This window comes from Rana temporaria, chromosome 6 (genome assembly GCF_905171775.1).
Source record: "Rana temporaria chromosome 6, aRanTem1.1, whole genome shotgun sequence".
NCBI classification, from domain to species: Eukaryota; Metazoa; Chordata; class Amphibia; order Anura; family Ranidae; genus Rana; species Rana temporaria.
In genome coordinates this window covers 180,400,485-180,420,147 of record NC_053494.1, presented here as the reverse complement: position 1 = coordinate 180,420,147, position 19,663 = coordinate 180,400,485, and the positions used below count along the sequence as shown (strand labels likewise).

The 19,663-nt window shown below is 42.7% G+C and overlaps 1 protein-coding gene across 1 annotated transcript in view; it reads right to left on the bottom strand.

Annotated features, from left to right (window-relative positions):
* Positions 1-19,663, bottom strand: part of LOC120944080 (lymphocyte antigen 75-like) — a 154,280-nt gene that overhangs the window by 22,513 nt on the left and 112,104 nt on the right. Inside the window, exons 23-28 of the mRNA XM_040357892.1 lie at positions 17,317-17,477; positions 17,097-17,223; positions 10,077-10,303; positions 7,382-7,547; positions 4,906-5,061; positions 2,113-2,235 (exon numbers count right to left, since the gene is read on the bottom strand). Of these exons, the coding sequence (XP_040213826.1) occupies positions 2,113-2,235; positions 4,906-5,061; positions 7,382-7,547; positions 10,077-10,303; positions 17,097-17,223; positions 17,317-17,477 (960 nt within the window). The remainder of the gene's footprint in view (positions 1-2,112; positions 2,236-4,905; positions 5,062-7,381; positions 7,548-10,076; positions 10,304-17,096; positions 17,224-17,316; positions 17,478-19,663) is intronic.

Below are 19,663 nucleotides of genomic sequence, written 5' to 3'. Positions count from 1 at the left end.
AATTCACAGCTACCAAGGAGGAGGTGTTACAGCCATCATTATATCATATCCTCGCCTCTCACTCTACAGGAAAAGGAACTACATTTTCCATGAACCTTTGGCAATTGCAGTGAATGATTGGGGGGTGGGAGGGTACTAGGCCTGTACATGTAGAGCCTCATACACACCATCGGACTTCAAACAAACTTTTCCATGGGTTTTTGTCCGAAGTGAGTTGGCCGAGCACACCCATAGCATACACACGGCTGGACTTTTCTGCAAACTTTCCCAACATCACGTGGTTTTTCTGCTCTTTACCGCCACCCTTTGGTCAACTTCTGCTATTGTTGGTTGATTTTAACATTGGTTCTGGGCATGCGTCTTTGTACTTCTTACAAAAGTCCGATGGATTTCTGTACACACGGTCAGACTTTTCACCATCGGACATTTGTTGCCGAAAAGTATGTCCGTTTGCAGAGCGAACTTTTGTCCGATGAAAACCGAAAAAGTTTGTCCGATGGAGTGTACACACGGTCAGATTTTTTCGGAAAACTTGCTCATTTTGAAGTTTGTTGGCAAAAAGTCCGACCGTATGTACAAGGCCTTAAACATGAACTTGCCCACTTCAAAACTAATCACACCCCCACAGTCTCCAGCCACACTGCTCAGCACACAGTAAAAGAAATGTAGAGCATGCATGTGCAAAATGTTTAGTTCATTCCATGTAGTCTACATTAGTTCAATATTTAATTCACTGTTTATAAAATTATGATTTGCAGCCTGAAACGAAGATGGACACTGTTTTTGTTTTATCCAGCTGTATTTACTAGTGCAACTTAAAAAATTCAAGTGAAAGATCTAACACCAACATGTCATCAAAAATTTCAAAAACAGAATCACTGAACAGGAAACCCCTGGGAATTGACGATTTAGTGTGAAAATCATCGGGTTATTTCAGAGCAACTACTGAGAAGATGGATGACATTTTCAGTGAAGGTAGGAGATCAGCAACAAGAACATGTAAAAGATACAGCCATGATCAGAAGACATGCATTTTTATTTATTTTTTGCAACAGTTCTCATTGCTGATCAGTACAAAGGAAATGGGAAGAGGCCCATTTTACAGATGGGGTTTGTCATATAGGTTAGGAATCACAGTTACCATGAACACTTATTTAGCAATTGCATTGCCTGATGTGCTTGGACATTCTTCAATTTAGAGAGAAAATCATTGTAAACATGGTGACTAGGGAAGGTAAACATTGAGCCCGGTTCTTTCAAATGATTAAAGTTACGGTATGTCATTCAGAAAATGACATAAGGGGTTTGGGTTGGGGTTAGGGTTTCCCATTGAAGAATATGGCTAGGACTCAGGAATTGGAACAGGGACCTCCCCCAGAGGTCAAAGGTCAGAAGGTGGGTTCCCAGAGGTCACAGGGCGTGGCTGACCCACCCCCACCAAAGTGTACCGCCTACCCCAAATAAGTCTGGGAATGAACAAGTCAGGGTAAGCTAACCCTAACCCCTAACTAAAGACTGCTGTATAAAAGTGTAATTGCCAAATCCACTTACTTTATCTGGCTTGTGCATCACATAGTAACACACAAAAACTTAAAGGAGAAGTTCACCGTAACACTAATATCGCTACATCTACAGGCATTCACGATCGAACCTATCTAGCCCTGTAAAGAAGAAATCACTATACATACCTTTTCTGAAGCTGCTCTGGTCCAGTCCAATGCTGTGTAGACAGGTGCAGAGGCGGCAGCCGACAACGGAAGCCCCATAGTAAGTCTACGGGTGACGTCACTTCCCATTCATTTCACAGCTGTTGGCCATCTCCTCTGCAGAGCTTCCACCACAGGAGACCAGACTGGAGCGGCTTAAAAAAAAGGTATTATAGCGATTACAGCGCTAGATAGGTTAGTCTTATATGGTGGATGCCTGTAGATGTAGAGATTTTTGTGTTAGAGTGAACTTCTCCTTTAATTTACCTTCCCTGACTAAGCCAATCCTCCTTCAGCTTATTGTCCTCCTTCAGCTTCAGTTTATAGTTCTAGCAAATGCCAACTCTCTGTGCCAACCTACATGCAACCAGTTTGCAATATACATTACATATACAAAGCATCTTACCATGTACATCATAACGCATTCCTAGCCAAACCCATTTGGCCAAGTCTATGTAGGGCTGCAGCTCATTAACTATAAACCGATTTTCCTCCTCATTTCGAATGATCAGGGCGTAAGCATCGGGATCTGCAAGACAAAGTGTTTTGTAATCGATGACAAAGCCAAATTTACGAATAGAGAATTCTAAGCGTTCTAATGCTATTCTCAGCGACGCCGACCAATCAGAACCCACGTAGCCCGTCCTGTCAGCAGGGAAGAAGATGCATGAATGCCAAGGGTATTTCTACGCCCTGGACCCCCCCCCCCCCGAGGCGGCTATACCAGGGCTCAGAATGGGAGATCGCTGCACAACAGGTCAGCGGGACTGGGAGGGGGTCTTGTGTAAGTTCACATTACAGATTCTTCTGTAAAGGTGAACTTAAACTTTAAGGGAATTCTTTTGGACAAAAAAATTCATTATATATATATATATATATATATATATATATATATATATATATATATATATATATATATATATATATACACACACACACACACACACACACATATATATATATATATATATATATATATACACACACACACACACACACACACATATACATACACACACATATATATACATTATATATATATATATATATACACATACACACACACACACACACACACACACACACACACACACACACACACAGTAGACCCCATTATTTGTGCCTTTACTGAATATAGCAGCTGTGTATGTAGATACCTTGTTAAGGGAAGACTACCCCCTCCCTCCCCCTGTCAGAATACACTGATCAGCGTTGCAGCCATTGCTGGTTTTCCAGCAGGACCGTTCATCAGAAGCCAGACCAACGACTTCTTTTGAACAGACAGGGTTACACACCTCATTGCTGAACTGAACGAATTTCAATGCTTGTATACCCAGAATTAGTGTTCAGAGTCTATTGTTGGTTTCCATTGTTTAGACTTTACAAGGAAAGTGGCAGAGTCACTTTAAAGCTGGGTTCCCACTTGTGCGATGCAAGACATTGCATGTGATTCGCGGTACACATCTCATGCGATGTCTGTGCCATGCAAATTCAGTCATACAAACTGTATGGCTGAAATCGTATCACATTCACACCAAAATGGTGCAGGACCTTTTTTAGGTTTACACTGGAATCGGTTTGTATGAGTGTTCACACCTATGTGAACTGATTCCTGCACCCTTTCACAGTTCACACTGCGATCTGGGGGTGTCATTAACTTTCTATTGACACCCGAAAGGTTCGCAGAGGGCCATCTGAACAGCCGGTGGGTGACATGCAATATGGGAATCCGTACTGGATTTGCATGCGGTCTCGCATCACAGCAGTGTGAACCGAGCTTAAAGCGGAGGTTCACACAAAAAGCGAACCTCTGCTTTTTGGAACCCTCCCCTTCTCCGGTGTCACATTTGGCACCTTTCGGGGGGGGGATTGCAGATACCTGTATAATATAGGTATTTGCACCCACTTCCGGGCAAAGATATCCGCAAAATCTGCGGATAATCTACGCCACGTCCTGTGTCCCCCCGCTGTCTTCTGGGAGATGGCAGACAGGAGGGACCACTTTAATAGCGCAGCGCAACTCGCGCATGCGCAGTAGGAAACCGGCTTTGCGGGCGCTGGACAGGTAAGTTTACATATTTTAAAAGTCAGCAGCTGCAGTACTTTTAGCTGCTGGCTTTTAAAAAAAAATTTTTTTCGGCGGACCGCCGCTTTAAATGTACATTTCAAATAAGAAAAGGTTCCAGTGCCCTAAAAAGCATGAGAGAAAAACTACCATCCGAGTGCGTTTTGCGGACAGGACTATGGGAGGTTTATTACATGTAATATAATAATTACGCTTACCTCCTTGCTGTCCTTTAAAGGGGTTACAAAGGTACAATTTTTTCCTAAATAGCTTCCTTTACCTTAGTGCAGTCCTCCTTCACTTACCTCATCCTTCCAGTTTGCTTTTAAATGTCCTTATTTCTTCTGAGAAATCCTCACTTCCTGTTCTTCTGTCTGTAACTCCACACAGTAATGTGAGGCTTTCTCCCTGGTGTGGAGTTTTGTGCTCGCCCCCTCCCTTGGACTACAGGAGAGTCAGGAAGCCCACTAACACACAGCTCCTTTCTCTATCTGCAATGTAGAGAGCATCCTGACTCTCCTGTAGTCCACGGGAGGGGGCAAGCACCACACTCCACACCAGGGAGAAAGCCTTGCATGACAGTGTGGAGTTACAGACAGAAGAACAGGAAGTGAGGATTTCTCAGAAGAAATAAGGACATTTAAAAGCAAAATGGAAGGATGAGGTAAGTGAAGGAGGACTGCACTAAGGTAAAGGAAGCTATTTAGGGAAAAATGCAACCCCTTTAAGTGTTAAAGCTCTCTAAAAACTGATGCAAGCTAGGCCAATATAATCAGCTGTCTATTCCAGTCCCTGCACATTATTCAAAAATAAAACAGTCGGTCAATCACACTTCTATAACCGCCACTGATTTTATTCAAATAATGGACAGGGAATGAGCGCAGTCGTCTGACTGTACCGCTGCACTTGTATCAGGGTTTTCAGAGAGCTGTATTATGGAACGCACAAAATGGAGAAAAGTATATATTACATGTACCTCCCACATTTCGATATTTTGGGTTCTCTTTTAAATGATTAAAAACAACAACAATAATAATAATAATAATAATAATAATAAATAAGAATACCACAATTATAAATAATACATGATCATAATAAATATTAATAATAAAAAAAGGCCTGGTTATAACATACGGAGGGAATGGCAGATGTATCGGTGTTCACTGGAGAGCCATCTTTTATGGTTCAACAGGAAAGCATAGCAGTTGTTTCGGTATGGGATCCACACTACATCTTGAAGTTTGTGAGGACAAGCGACGGTGTTGTCTTGCGGTTTCGTTTCGGACACATCTAAAAAATGCACACAGGACAATTGGTTGCTTAGTCTGTATAGCAGGTTATCCAATTTAAAATGTATACAACACGGATTCAGAGCAAAGACCGTTCTTCAAGACATTTTAAAACCTCTCTTTAACGATTTAACTTGACAGATCGTAACCAACGTTTAAAAACTTCAGTTTTGCTGCGTTTACATGCCGCGTTTGCAGTCAAAAATGGAAAAAACGCCTGTAAACGAAACGCCGCTAAAACGCGAGTTACCGTGTTTACAAGCCGTTACAGGCATTTGCCATTTTGGACCAACAGCTCTAATAAATACACTTTCCTAATAACTTCGTGATTACATGTAATGATAAAATTCAGTATTATGACCTTTTTTTTTTTTTACGGTGGGCGTGGGGACAAACTAATAACACTGCCAACTACACCAGCATTGATTATCCTTAATTACTTTGGTAAAACTTCTGTTTTTCAAAAATAGAATATTTAATTTGTAGGAATAAAATGTAACCTGCCACGCTATAGCTTGCTTCAACCCATCCCGATAAGAGGGCAACTTGACCCACACGTAAATGTCAAGAAAGACATAAAAGAAAAGTCAAATGGAATAATAAAAAAAAAAAATGTTCAAACTGTGAATTCTATCATTACACATACAGTGGAACCTCAGATTGCGAGTAACGCGGTTAACGAGCGTTTCGCAATACGAGCACTGTATTTTTTTAAATTCCAACTCTGTTTGCGAGCGTTGTCTTGCAAAACGAGCAGGATTCAATGCAAAGAGCTGTGCAGTACCGCGTTTGGCTTGAGGTGGGGGGGCAGGGAGCCGAGCGGAGACAAACGGCATAGATCGTGGGGGATCGGCGTCATTCGCAGCAGTTCGGCAATTAATCGGAAAGACTTAGAAATACGCCATTCCTGAGCCTTTCCAATGTTTGCCGAGGTCTTGTGTTCCTGAGGCTCTCCGGCGCCCCCCCCACCTCTGGCCGCATGCGGTATTGCATGCCATTGAAGTCAATGAGGAAAAAAATATTTTCGTTTCCATTGACTTCAATGGGGAAACTCGCTTTGATATGCGAGTGCTTTGGATTACAAGCATTCTCCTGGAACGGATTATGCTCGTAATCCAAGGTTCCACTAACTACAGAATATGAAGTTATCAGGAATGTTAGATAATCTTAACAATGGTCATATAGATGGAATTGAAAAAACAAAGTGGGAACAAAGTCTAAAAAAAAGAAAACAATCATTAGTTTTATTTTTACATTAGAAGATAATACTTGTTTGCTCTAGATTAGAAGTATCCTTAGTTAAAAAAAAATTAAAGTGACACCAAGGGCCAGTTCACACCAGACGCAGTTCCGTGAGCATTTTTTCTGCACAAAATGCATGCACAGTGTTTTCCATGTATTCCAATGGCTCTAGTTCACACCATGCACTCAATTTCCGGAGCAGAAAAAAAGCGCACGGAACTGAACAGAACTACATCCGGTGTGAACTGGCCCTGAGAGCCGGTTCACACAGGGGCGGCACGACTTCGGGGGCGACTCGGCCAGGCGACATCAAGACGACATCTAAGGCGCCTTGCAAAATGACTTCTGTATAGAAGTCAATGCGAGTCGCCCCCGAAGTAGTACAAGAACCTTTTGCGTCGCTCCTATTAGAACGGTTCTATTCACTAGAATGGGACGCGACTTGTCAGGCGGCTGAGTCGCCTGACGAGTCGCCCCAGTGTGAACCGGGTCTAAAAGGTTTTTATTTATTTATTTTTTTAAAACAAAACATGTCATACTTACCTCTACTGTGCAGTTCATTTTGTACAGAGTGGCCCCGATCCTCCTCTTATGGGGTCCCACGGCGGCTCTCCCCCATATTAAATAACCCCCTCTGGGAAGCATTTTCCCAGGGGGTTACCTTGCAGGCGTGCTCCCAAGTCATTCATTCGGCATTCATAGCGGCCGAATGCATGACTCGGCCTCTGCGCCCACGTCATTGGATTTGATTGACAGCGTGTGTCGTGCAAGCCAACAGGGACTCTCTGTGCTGCCCCCCTGCAAAGTGCTGCCCTAGGCCTGGGCCTTGTTGGCCTAGGCCAGGATACAGTGTTGGAAATGACACAGACTATGCAGAGGGAACACAGATAAGGGAGAGAGAAAAGCTATTTTTAGTGGTAAACTAATATTTTAAAGTCTTGTTTTTGGGTTTAGTTCCCCTTTAAAATTAGACAATGTCCTCAGACTATTCAGAGTAAAAAGGGGTTAGAGGAAAAAACAAGCAAGCAATTTTGGATAATAATTTGTGTTAAAAAAAAAACAAAAAAACACAATCTTACTTGTTGGTACATGACAAATAGCCCCAGGCAGTTCATCATCGCAACTCTTTGTTTTCCATGTGCCGTCGACATCTATGAAAACACAATCTTCATCCTCCTGCACACCCTCTGCCCACCGGTTCAGGGTAACTGTGCTCCCATCCTGCCATCTGTAGTGGACTCCATCCTGAGATAACATGGCAGACACAACAAAGGGACATATAAAACATAGCAACAAAAAAAACATAAAATAATTAACTTTGATCCCTTCCAATGGCAAAAAGAACCAGGTTGCAGTTTTATATTAAACGATATCATGCTATGGCCGTGCTTTCTTTCTGAGGAGGCGGAGTGTCCCCCAGGCATAATATACGGATTCCTCTAGTGGAGTGCCTCCCAGCCATACCTACTGATTCGTCCAACACTATAATCAGCCAAGCTTTACCTAACCTGCCTTTTTAGTTAAAGGGGTCACGGTCAGTTGGTAAGTAGGCTACTTACCTTACTCACCGGGTGTGCGTTTCCACAAAATCGTTCCCATGGTGACGGGTTAAAGTTTTCAACCACCTTAGACCCTCTATGGACTTTCATTGTGTTATATTCATCCTTGTACCCTTTATAGACTTTCATGCAGATTGTAGTCCCCAATTGCACTTTTGTTCACTTTAGAGTATTATACGCACTTTATAATTGCTGATTTTTATTGGAATGAATGCACTTTATAATTGCTGATTTTTATTCGATTAGCACGTTGTTCACTCATTGTTTATGCCATCTAAACCATAGCGTGTAACACTTGTTTTAGCGCCCTCTTATTTTTATACAATCCACGTCACAAAGTAAATTTATTGCACTATATATATTAGTATTTGTACATGCGGGGGTTCTTTTTCTCATATTTCACCTTGTCCCTGCTTTAAATGCTTAAAGTGGCTGTATCCCAAAGAAAAAAAGGAAAGAAAAAAGGCTTCTCTTTTATCCCCCTTCTGAATACGGCTTATCTTGAGAGTTTAAAGGCGCAGGAGCGCTGCTATTGATGGTGTATCCAGGGATGCTAATGTGAGTGGACTAACAGTTAATCAATGCTATATTTGACTGCCTGTAATGGGGGTCAAATAGTTCTGTTGAGTGAGCTGTGTGCTTTCATGTTGGTAAAGAGGAGACACTGAAGGCCCTGTTAGTGTGGATACATCTAGCTGTTGGTGGATACATATTTTTTAGAATTACTTAAAGGATTACTAAAGTAAATTTTTTTTTTTTAAACAAACATGTTATACTTACCTCCACTGTGCAGCTCGTTTTACACAGAGTGGCCCAGAACCTGGTCTTCTGGGGTCCCTCGGCAGCTGTCTCGGCTCCCCCCCCCGCAAGGACTCAACACCTGCATGCGAGTTCGCATTGGCGTTGCGTTCTTGCGGGCGCGCTCTCGTGATACAGCCGGCGCTGTATCACTCGGCCCCGGCATGCTGCGTCATTGGATGTGATTGACAGCAGCGCGAGCCAATGGCTGCGCTGCTTTTAATCAACTAATGAATGAGCTGGGAAGACGGCCGAGGAAGCCTGCGGGTTCACGGTGCAGAACTTTTGAGAGGTCAGGTAAGTAAAGGGGGGGTTCGGGGGGCCTCTAATCCGCAGATGTCTATGAATTAAGGTGAAAACTTTTACCTTTACAACCCCTTTAGGAACGAAGGCCTTAACTTTCCACCGGACTTTGTTTTTTATGTATTTTAATGTTTTATAATTTCGATGCAAACGAGAGCGTGGTTCATTAATGTATGATTCAACATATTTTTGGCTATACAACGAGCAGCTATCTCATCCATGTCTATATAGACCTTGCTTTGTTCACTGGTCCAAATCATTTGGTGGAGGGGGGATTATGGTGTGGGGTTGTTTTTCAGGGGTTGTTCTTGGCCCTTTAGTTCCAGTGAAGGGAACTCTTAAGGCGTCAGCATACCAAGACATTTTGGACAATTTCATTCTCCCAACTTTGTGGGAACCGTTTGGGGATGGCCCCTTCTTGTTCCAACATGACTGCACACCAGTGCACAAAGCAAGGTCCATAAAGACATGGATAAGCGAGTTTGGGGTGGAGGAACTTGCCTGACCGCAACCCGATAAAACACCTTTAGGATGAATTCGAGCGAAGACTGCGAGCCAGGCTTTCTTGTCCAACATCAGTGCCTGACCTCACAAATAGGCTTCTGGGAGAATGGTCAAACATTTCCATAGACACACTCCTAAACCTTGTGGACAGCCTTCCCAGAAGAGTTGAAGCTGTTATAGCTGCAAAGGACGGTCCAACTCAATTTTGAACCCTACGGGCTAAGACTGGGATGCCATTAAAGTGTCCCAATACTTATGGCGATATAGTGTATAGGCATTTTATCTATGTGTTTAATTGTTAGCCTTTTAAATAAATTATTAAATAACATTCAAATAATAAAAAGTAAATCTGTTATAGAAGTATGAGGGCTGCTATTGCTGGCTTCGGAAAATGTTCGTTTTCTGTCCTATATTTATTGTTGACCTTCTGGCTTTAGTCACATTGACATCACTGACTTGAATAAAGTAAAAAGATTGTGAGAAAACGTCAAATCCCTATCCACATGCTTGTTCAAAGTCAAGTATCTCAGAAGATATGAAGTAAAAGGGCCAGTATAACAGCCAGAGAACTAGCATTTTCAGATTTCTTTTACCAAGAATAAGCACTTACATCCCTGCTAGAGAGTCCAATCCAAAATGGCCGATCTGCCTGCTTAACAGTGACGACGAGAAAGGATAACTGGTATTGGTCGGTTATACCGACTAGTTCCATTTTTTTGCTTCTACATTCTTCTAAAGCCATGTACCAAGTCATGTTCTTCTGAAGGATTTTATATGCCTTCTTTTCGAAGCTAACATCTTCTAGAACCGTTGTTGGCACGTTGGTCCCATTATTATCTGGAATGTTTAAGAAAAAGAAAATGCTTAGTGGCTATAGAAATGTCTCCATCTCCTTCCTAGTAACCAATCAGCTTCTCCTTGCTGCTAGGGAAGGACAGAACATTGGAAGGCGACATTGATTGGTTAGAAGAGGGGGAACAAACTGGTTTTTAGTCGGGTATTTTCAGCAAAAGGACAAAATGCTTCAAGTGAATTAAAAAAAAAGTTACAGCCAGGTCCATAAATATTGGGACATCGACACAAACCTAATATTTTTGGCTCTATATACCACCACAATGGATTTGAAATGAAACAAACACGATGTGCTTTAACTGCAGACTTTCAGCTTTAATTTGAGGGCATTTACATCCAAATCAGGTGAACGGTGTAGGAATTACAACAGTTATTATATGTGCCTCACGCTTTTTAACCACTTCCCGACCTCCTCATGTACATTTACGTCGGCAGAATGGCACGGACAGGCACAATCACGTACCTGTACGTCCTCTGCTAGACGTGGGTGGGGGGTCCGATCGGGACCCCCCCCGGTACATGCGGAGGTCGGGTCCGCTCGGGGAGCGATCCGGGACGACGGCGCGGCTATTTGTTTTTAGCAGCTCCGTCGCGATCGCTCCCCAGAGCTGAAGAACGGGGAGCACCGTGTGTAAACACGGCTTCCCCGTGCTTCACTGAGGCGGCGCATCGATCGAGTGATCCCTTTTATAGGGAAGACTCGATCGATGGTGTCAGTCCTACAGCCACACCCCCCTACACTAGTAAACACACACTAGGTGATCCCTAAATGTTACAGCGCCCCCTGTGGTTAACTCCCAAACTGCAACTGTCATTTTCACAATAAAGAATGCAATTTAAATGCATTTTTTGCTGTGAAAATGACAATGGTCCCAAAAATGTGTCAAAATTGTCCGAAGTGTCCGCCATAATGTCGCAGTCACGAAAAAAATCGCTGATCGTCGCCATTACTAGTAAAAAAAAATAAAAATAAATAAAAATGCAAAAAAACTATCCCCTATTTTGTAAACGCTATAAATTTTGCGCAAACCAACGGATAAAGGATTATTGCGATTTTTTTTACCAAAAATAGGTAGAAGAATACGTATCGGCCTAAACGGAGGGAAATTTTTTTTTTTATATATGTTTTTGGGGGATATTTATTACAGCAAAATGTAAAAAATATTGCATTTTTTTTTTAAATTGTCGCTCTATTTTTGTTTATCAAAAAATAAAAACTGCAGAGGTGATCAAATACCACCAAAATAAAGCTCTATTTGTGGGGAAAAAAGGACGCCAATTTTGTTTGGGAGCCACGTCGCACGACCGCGCAATTGTCTGTTAAAGCGACGCAGTCCCGAACTGTAAAAACCCCCTGGGTCTTTAGCCAACATATTGGTCCGAGGCTTAAGTGGTTAAAGGGACCAAAAGTAATGGGACAATTGGCTGCTCAGCTGTTCCATGTCCAGGTGTGTGTTATTCCCTCATTATCCCATTTACAAGGAGCAGATAAAAGGTCCAGAGTTCATTTCAAGTTTGCCATTTGCATTTGGAATCTGTTGCTGTCAATTCTCAATATGAGATCCAAAGAGCTGTCACCATCAGTGAAGCAAGCCATCGCCTTCACCATAGAGAGGATCCTGTGATCATTCACCACTTCCGTGGACATTAAGGCCTTTTTAAGTTGCCGAGCTCGCCAGTGCATTCTTCTTTCCTCAGAATGTACCAAACTGTTGATTTGGCCACTCCTAATGCTGCTGCCATCTTTCTGATGGATGTTTCCTTTTTGAAGTCTTACAATGGCCCGTTTCGCTTGCATGGAGAGCTCCTTGGAACGCATTATGTAGGTTCACAGCAATAAATTCCAAATGCAAATACCAATATTAGAATCAACTCCAGACCTTTTACCGGCTTAATTGATGAAGAAATAATAAAGGAGTAGCCCACACCTGGCCATGAAACAGCTTTTGATTCAATTACTTTTGGCCCCTTGAAAAAGCGGAGATGGCTATTAAGAGAGCTGTAATTCCTAAACCCTTCCTCCTGATTTGGATGTACATACTCTAAATTAAACCTGAGAGTGTGCACTTTCAGTCCATATCCATTATACAACTATAGCTTGATTGTGTTTTGCCAAATACCTGAAAAAAAAAAAAAAAAAAAAAAAGTGCATGTGTCCAAATATATATGGACCTAAGGCCCCTTTCACACTGGGGTGTTTTTCGGGCGTTATTCGAGCGTTTTAACCCCTTCCTGACCGCCGCATGTACATATACGTCGGCAGAATGGCACGTACAGGCACATTGGCGTACCTGTACGTCCCTGCCTAGACGTGGGTCGGGGGTCCGATCGGGACCCCCCCCCCCGCGACTTGCGGCGGTCGGGTCCCCTCGGGGAGCGATCCGGGACGACGGCGAGGCTATTTGTTTATAGCCGCTCCGTTGCGATCGCTCCCCGGAGCTGAAGAACGGGGAGAGCCGTGTGTAAACACGGCTTCCCCGTGCTTCACTATGGCGCTGCATCGATCGAGTGATCCCTTATATAGGGAGACTCGATCGATGACGTCATTCCTACAGCCACACCCCCCTACAGTTGTAAACACACACACAGTGTACACCAAATCCTACAGCGCCACCTGTGGTTAACTCCCAAACTGCAACTGTCATTTTCACAATAAAGAATGCAATTTAAATGCATTTTTTGCTGTGAAAATGACAAAAATCCCAAAAATGTGTCAAAATTGTCCGAAGTGTCCGCCATAATGTCGCAGTCACGAAAAAAAATCGCTGATCGCCGCCATTAGTAGTAAAAAATTTTTTTTTTATAAAAATGCAATAAAACTATCCCCTATTTTGTAAACGCTATAAATTTTGCGCAAACCAACAGATAAAGGATTATTGCGATTTTTTTTACCAAAAATAGGTAGAAGAATACGTATCGGCCTAAACTGAGGGAAATTTTTTTTTATATATATGTTTTTGGGGGATATTTATTATAGCAAAAAGTAAAAAATATTGCATTTTTTTTTTAAATTGTCGATCTATTTTTGTTTATCAAAAAATAAAAACCGCAGAGGTGATCAAATACCACCAAAAGAAAGCTCTATTTGTGGGGAAAAAAGGACGCCAATTTTGTTTGGGAGCCACGTCGCACGACCGCGCAATTGTCTGTTAAAGCGACGCAGTCCCGAACTGTAAAAACCCCCTGGGTCTTTAGCCAGCATATTGGTCCGGGGCTTAAGTGGTTAAAGGGACCAAAAGTAATGGGACAATTGGCTGCTCAGCTGTTCCATGTCCAGGTGTGTGTTATTCCCTCATTATCCCATTTACAAGGAGCAGATAAAAGGTCCAGAGTTAATTTCAAGTTTGCCATTTGCATTTGGAATCTGTTGCTGTCAACTCTCAATATGAGATCCAAAGAGCTGTCACCATCAGTGAAGCAAGCCATCATCTTTACCATAGAGAGGATCATGTGATCATTCACCACTTCTGTGGACGTCAAGGCCTTTTTATGTTGCCAAGCTCGCCAGTGCATTCTTCTTTCCTCAGAATGTACCAAACTGTTGATTTGGCCACTCCTAATGCTGCTGCCATCTTTCTGATGGATGTTTCCTTTTTGAAGTCTTACAATGGCCCGTTTCGCTTGCATTATGCATTATGTAGGTTCACAGCAATAAATTCCAAATGCAAATACCAATATTAGAATCAACTCCAGACCTTTTACCGGCTTAATTGATGAAGATATAATAAAGGAGTAGCCCACACCTGGCCATGAAACAGCTTTTTATTCAATTACTTTTGGCCCCTTGAAAAAGCGGAGATGGCTATTAAGAGAGCTGTAATTCCTAAACCCTTCCTCCTGATTTGGATGTACACACTCTAAATTAAACCTGAGAGTGTGCACTTTCAGTCCATATCCATTATACAACTATAGCTTGAATGTGTTGCTAAATACCTGAAAAAAAAATGTGCCTGTGTCCAAATATATATGGACCTAAGGCCCCTTTCACACTGGGGTGTTATTCGAGCGTTTTAAAAAAGCATGTAAAGTGCCTGAAAGAAGCCTCATCTGAAATTCCAATGTGAAAGACCGAGTGCTTTCAAAGCCCTTTCACACTGCCAGCGCCCGAAAAACGCTGGTAAAGCACCGCTAAGATCCTACCGTTTTAGGGCGGTTTTGCAGTGCCACAGTGTAAGGGTAAGGCGTTTTTACAGCGCTTTCAATTCATTTCAATGGAGAGGGGCGTTTTTGGAGCTTTTTTTTTTGCGTCCAAAAACCTGCTCCAAAGATGCTGCTTGCAGAACTCAGTGTGAAAGGGTCCATTGAGATGCATGGAGAGCGTTTTATGAGGGTTTTAATAGCGCTATTTTTAACACTAAAACGCTGTAAAAACACTTCAGTGTGAAAGAGGTATAACTGTATACAGTAAAACCTTGGTTCGCGAGCACAATTCGTACCAGAAACATGCTTGTAATCCAAAGCACTTGTATATCAAAGCATTTTTTTTACAGGGTATAAATAAGAGAGGCACTTCTAAGTTGCTAAATGTTGTACCTTCATTAAATGTAACCATATTTCTACACATAGAGGCTCCGCTCTTCTTTTTTATACTCAGTTATGACATGACGCTACTCTTATAGCAAGACATTGCTTGTATATCAAGTCAAGATTTATTAAAAAATTTGGCTCATCTTGCAAAATGCTCTCAAACCAAGCTACTTTCAAACCAAGGTTTTACTGTATCCCGTGAGGATCCTAACCTACACCGCACAGACTCCTGGGAATGTAGTGGGTGTAACTTTACTTTCCAGGAGTCTGTGCACTCCCCAGTCTCAAAGAATCATGTGACTTGGACAGCACAGGTGCTGAAACCTGATCTGACACTGCTTGTGCAGCACTGAGCATTTTCGAGATCTGCAAGGCTGAAATCCAGGAAGTCATACAGTCTGGCTTCATGATGCCCACACTTAAGATGGCCCCAGTCAATTTCTATTTTATAAAGTGTCTAAATGCTGTAACAACCTAACAAAACGGACCTTAGTTTACAGGCCAACTTTACTAGAATACATTAAGCTTGTGTATTACAGGGGTATTTATATTTAAAAAGTGAAATTGTGGGTGGAACTCCGCTTTAATCAATAAAATTCACATGTATACTCTATGCAATATCTGTCTGCAGTGACATCCCTCACTTAAAATCCCACAATTTTTTCCCTCTGTTTTTATATGTATACTAGAGATGGAGTTTTGTCATTGCGGTGGTGGTCAGGTCACACTGCTTATTTGTGTAAAATTCTTGGGTGGAAGACACCCGTTTCTCATAGTGACCTGCCATGCCATTTTACCAATTACCATACACATCCTTTCCACACGAATATCATATTGTACACCTACATTTTTACCTATACTGGGTCTCTATTGTTCTACATGAGCAATATCCTCATAGTGACTGGCACAAATCATGGATGGGGGGGCACTTGTACCTTGTCTGGATCCTGAGGCTGTGATGCATAGAGTATACATCTCCAAGTAATTTCGTACAATAGATTCTGTGGGCACGTGCCGATTAGCCAGAGGTGGAGCCAATCACCGGGTCCGATCGATGCAATGTCCGCTGGGACCCGCCGATTGTTCCCCAGAGAGGCAGAACAGTGATCTGCCTATGTAAACAAGGCAGATTACCATTCTGACAGGGAAATATACAAAGGTTGTGTGTTCCTGCTAAGCAGGAACACAAATCTGTGTTCTTCCAGTCAGTCCACCCCCCCCCCCCCACAGTTAGAAAGCACCCCCTAGGGACACACTTAACCCTTTGATAGCCCCTGATGTCAACCCTTTCCCTGCCAGTGTCATTAGTACAGTAACAGTGCATATTTTTAGCACTGTTTACTGTAAAATCACTGGTTCCTAAAAAAAAGTTTTAAAATACCAGTTAGGTGTTCGATTTTTCCGCCGTAATGTCACAGTGCTGCCAAAAATATGTAGCAGAATATATATTGGCCTAAATTCATGAAGAAATTCATTTAAAAAAAAAAAAAATTTATTGGATAGGTTTTATAGCAGAAAGTAAAAAATACTGGGCTGGATTCAAGAAGCAAATTGCGCCTGTGTAACCATAGTTACACAGCGCAATTGCTTACTTGCCCCGGCGTAACGAATGCTCCTGATTCAGGAACCTCGCTACGCCGACTGCAGCCTAAGATATGCGCGGCATAAGGCTCTTATGCCCTCATATCTTAGGCTGCATTCTAGCGATGGCCGCTAGGTGGCGTTCCCGTTGTGCTCAGCGTATAGTATGCAAATTGCATACTAACGCCGATTCACAACGTTACGCGAGCCCTGCGTACGCAGTTTACGTAGTTTCCGTACGGCGGTTTTCGCGTAAGGCTGCCCCTGCCATTAGCAGGGGCAGCCAATGTTACGTATACCTGTCGTTCCCGCATCGCGAAATTTTCAAATTTACGTAGTTTGCGTAAGTGATTCGTGAATGGCGCTGGACGCCATTCACGTTCACTTTGAAGCAAATGACGTCCTTGCGACGTCATTTGCCGCAATGCACGTCGGGATCGTTTCCCGACGGAGCATGCGCTCTACGATCGGAACGGGAACGCGCCTAATTTAAATGATTCCCGCCCCCTACGGGATCATTTAAATTGCGCGCGCTTACGCCGGGCATTTTGCCGGCGCGCCCACGCAATTTACGTGGGCTCCGTGAATCAAGGGCCGAATCTCAAAAATAAGGGGGTAAAACCTTCCAGGGCTGAAGTGGTTAAAAGAAAGCCAAAAGCGACAATCCTACCTCTGGTTGTCTGGCAGACTGTCACATACTGCTGGTCTGAGCAAGTTGTGAAATCCCATGTTCCAACAAATGATGACTTTGGATTATTCAGGAAAAACACGCACTGATATTTCTCCTTATTATAGGACTGCATGTAGGGGGAAAAAAATAGAATTATGTATAGCGAAGAAAAGCAGCCTTGATTAAAACAAAACCATCAATATAAAAACGTTCTACGTACACGAGCCTCAAACCTCCTTAATCTCCTCTCCAGAAGCGGGTTGAAATTTGTGTAAGAGACACCAGAGCCATCGACCCAGTTGTTTCGGGAGGTGTTCAAAATATACTGTAGACCAATCCAAATCTTTTCACTTGAACCTGAACTGAAGTAGGTCATGAAATCTGCAAAGAGAACAGAACCAAAAATTACAACCAAGATAAATTACATCCACGAGATTTGTTGTTAAATCTGGACTTTAAAATAAAAAAACACAACGGAATCTGTATAGGCAGCATGGCGGCTTCCATTAGTTGGAGGTACTGGGCTCAATAACCACCAGGAACACAACCTGCATGCAGGAATTATCCCATCGTGTATGTGGACTTTCCCTGGGTGTTCCATTTATGCATATGCAACTATTTTTGTATCCTTTATTTGTATATGTACAGCTTACTTTTAATTCCCTAAACAATCTTGAGGTTTGAAAACGTACTGTGGGAAGAACTTTTACTTCCTTTAATTCTGTGGCACGTAGTCACCATGCCCCTTGGGTAGGCACAGCTGTGTGTCACATTTCACAGACCCTGCCTTCTGAACTACAGAGGTGATAAGGAGGAGTTTCAGGGGTCAGAGTTTCAGGGGTCGGAGTTTCAGGGGGCGGAGTTTCAGGGGGCGGAGTTTCAGGGGGCGGAGTTTCAGGGCGCGGAGTTTCAGGGCGCGGAGTTTCAGGGCGCGGAGTTTCAGGGCGCGGAGTTTCAGGGCGCGGAGTTTCAGGGGGCGGAGTTTCAGGGGGCGGAGTTTCAGGGGGCGGAGTCCGTACAGTAATCTCTACCTGTATGCATCATGGTACCATGGGACATGTAGTCCTTAGAAACTGAAAGTAAACAGCCAAGGAGAAGCTGCAAAGCATGTAGGAAATCAAGGAAATTGTGGAAAGATGGCCAGCAGACAAGTAACACTCACAACATGAAAGAAGCTTATATTGCATTGTCACACAAAATCATTGTTTGCATTGCTATTTCCATGCTGATATTATAAAATGAAAGCATGTTTGACTTTAGATCTTGTTCAACATTAATGTGGCCATAGTGTTAAATTCATAGAAAAAAATATTAAAGGGATGAATATCCCTTAAATTACATTTTTTTAGGCAAGACTAAACTGGATTGTTAGAAATAAATATTACAATGTCATTGTTCTAAAATGAAAGTGTATGCTGTGACCAGAGATTTCCTTTAGGCTAGGTTCACACCATTGCAGGCTGTGCAGTCCGCAATTGCTCGGGCAAGGCAGCCCACCCATTTGAAAAGGGCTGCTTTCCCGCGTGAACTTCACAAAAAAGGCGCATGCACCTTTTTAAAAAAGTGGCCGCTGGGAAACCGCATGGTCTTTTTTGACCCTGCGGTTTCCGCACCCATGATCATGCTGCGGGCTGAGATGAATGGCAGCCCTGTGCGTATCGCAAGAGCACTGCGATTGCCGCACCTGCAAATGGAATGCACAGTGCGGGCTAGTGTGAACCTAGCCTTAGAGTGGAACTCTAGACAAAATTTTTTTGTTCATTTTGGGTAGAGTAGTGGAGGGTCATAACCCTTGTCAGTTTTGACATTTGTAACCCATTGGGGACATTTTCCTTCACTTCCTGTTTTGGCTATGGCGCAGGAAGCAAGAGGAAATCCCTGAAAATTAAGGGAATCCCTTGAGGACTCCCAGGTCACCAGAACTAGTGTCCCCATTGGTAGATTTCCCCTATAATACATTTTCTGCAGACAACCTGAATTTGGGGTTTTCTTTTCTCTTCACTTTCAATGATAATAGTTAACAGGACAAATATAGAGGGCAAATCTTCCTAATAGGGGCACAGACAGAAATACAAACTGCATCTCCACTCTGTACTTTAAGGGATGCATGCTGGGTACCCCCATGTGTCACCTGTGAGAAATAAGAACTTGTTTCTGTGACCTAAAAAGCTACATTGTGTTGTACTAAACAAAAAAAAGAAAAACGTTGGTTTGTGCCAAATGTCACCTTGCCAATCTCAAGGGTTTTAATTAGGTAGCATTGTTTTTTTTATTTGTCAAGCCTTGATTCGGAATTAAAAAATAAATACATTGCCAAGATACCATGTCACAAGCTGTGCAGTGACAAACAACTGCTATTATAAATATAAAAAGCTGCTCACTCTAAAGTGCTCAAGTCCAACCAATAACCTTTTTCTTGTTTTGGATAAAGGACTAGAATCCCTGGCATGCTTCTAAACCTGTCCAGGGCTCTGTAAAGAAAGACCCCCTGGTTGATTGTCACAGTAAGAAAGATTTCACTAGACAGGAAGTAAAAATCTGAAACAGACAGCAATAACTGCCAGGGG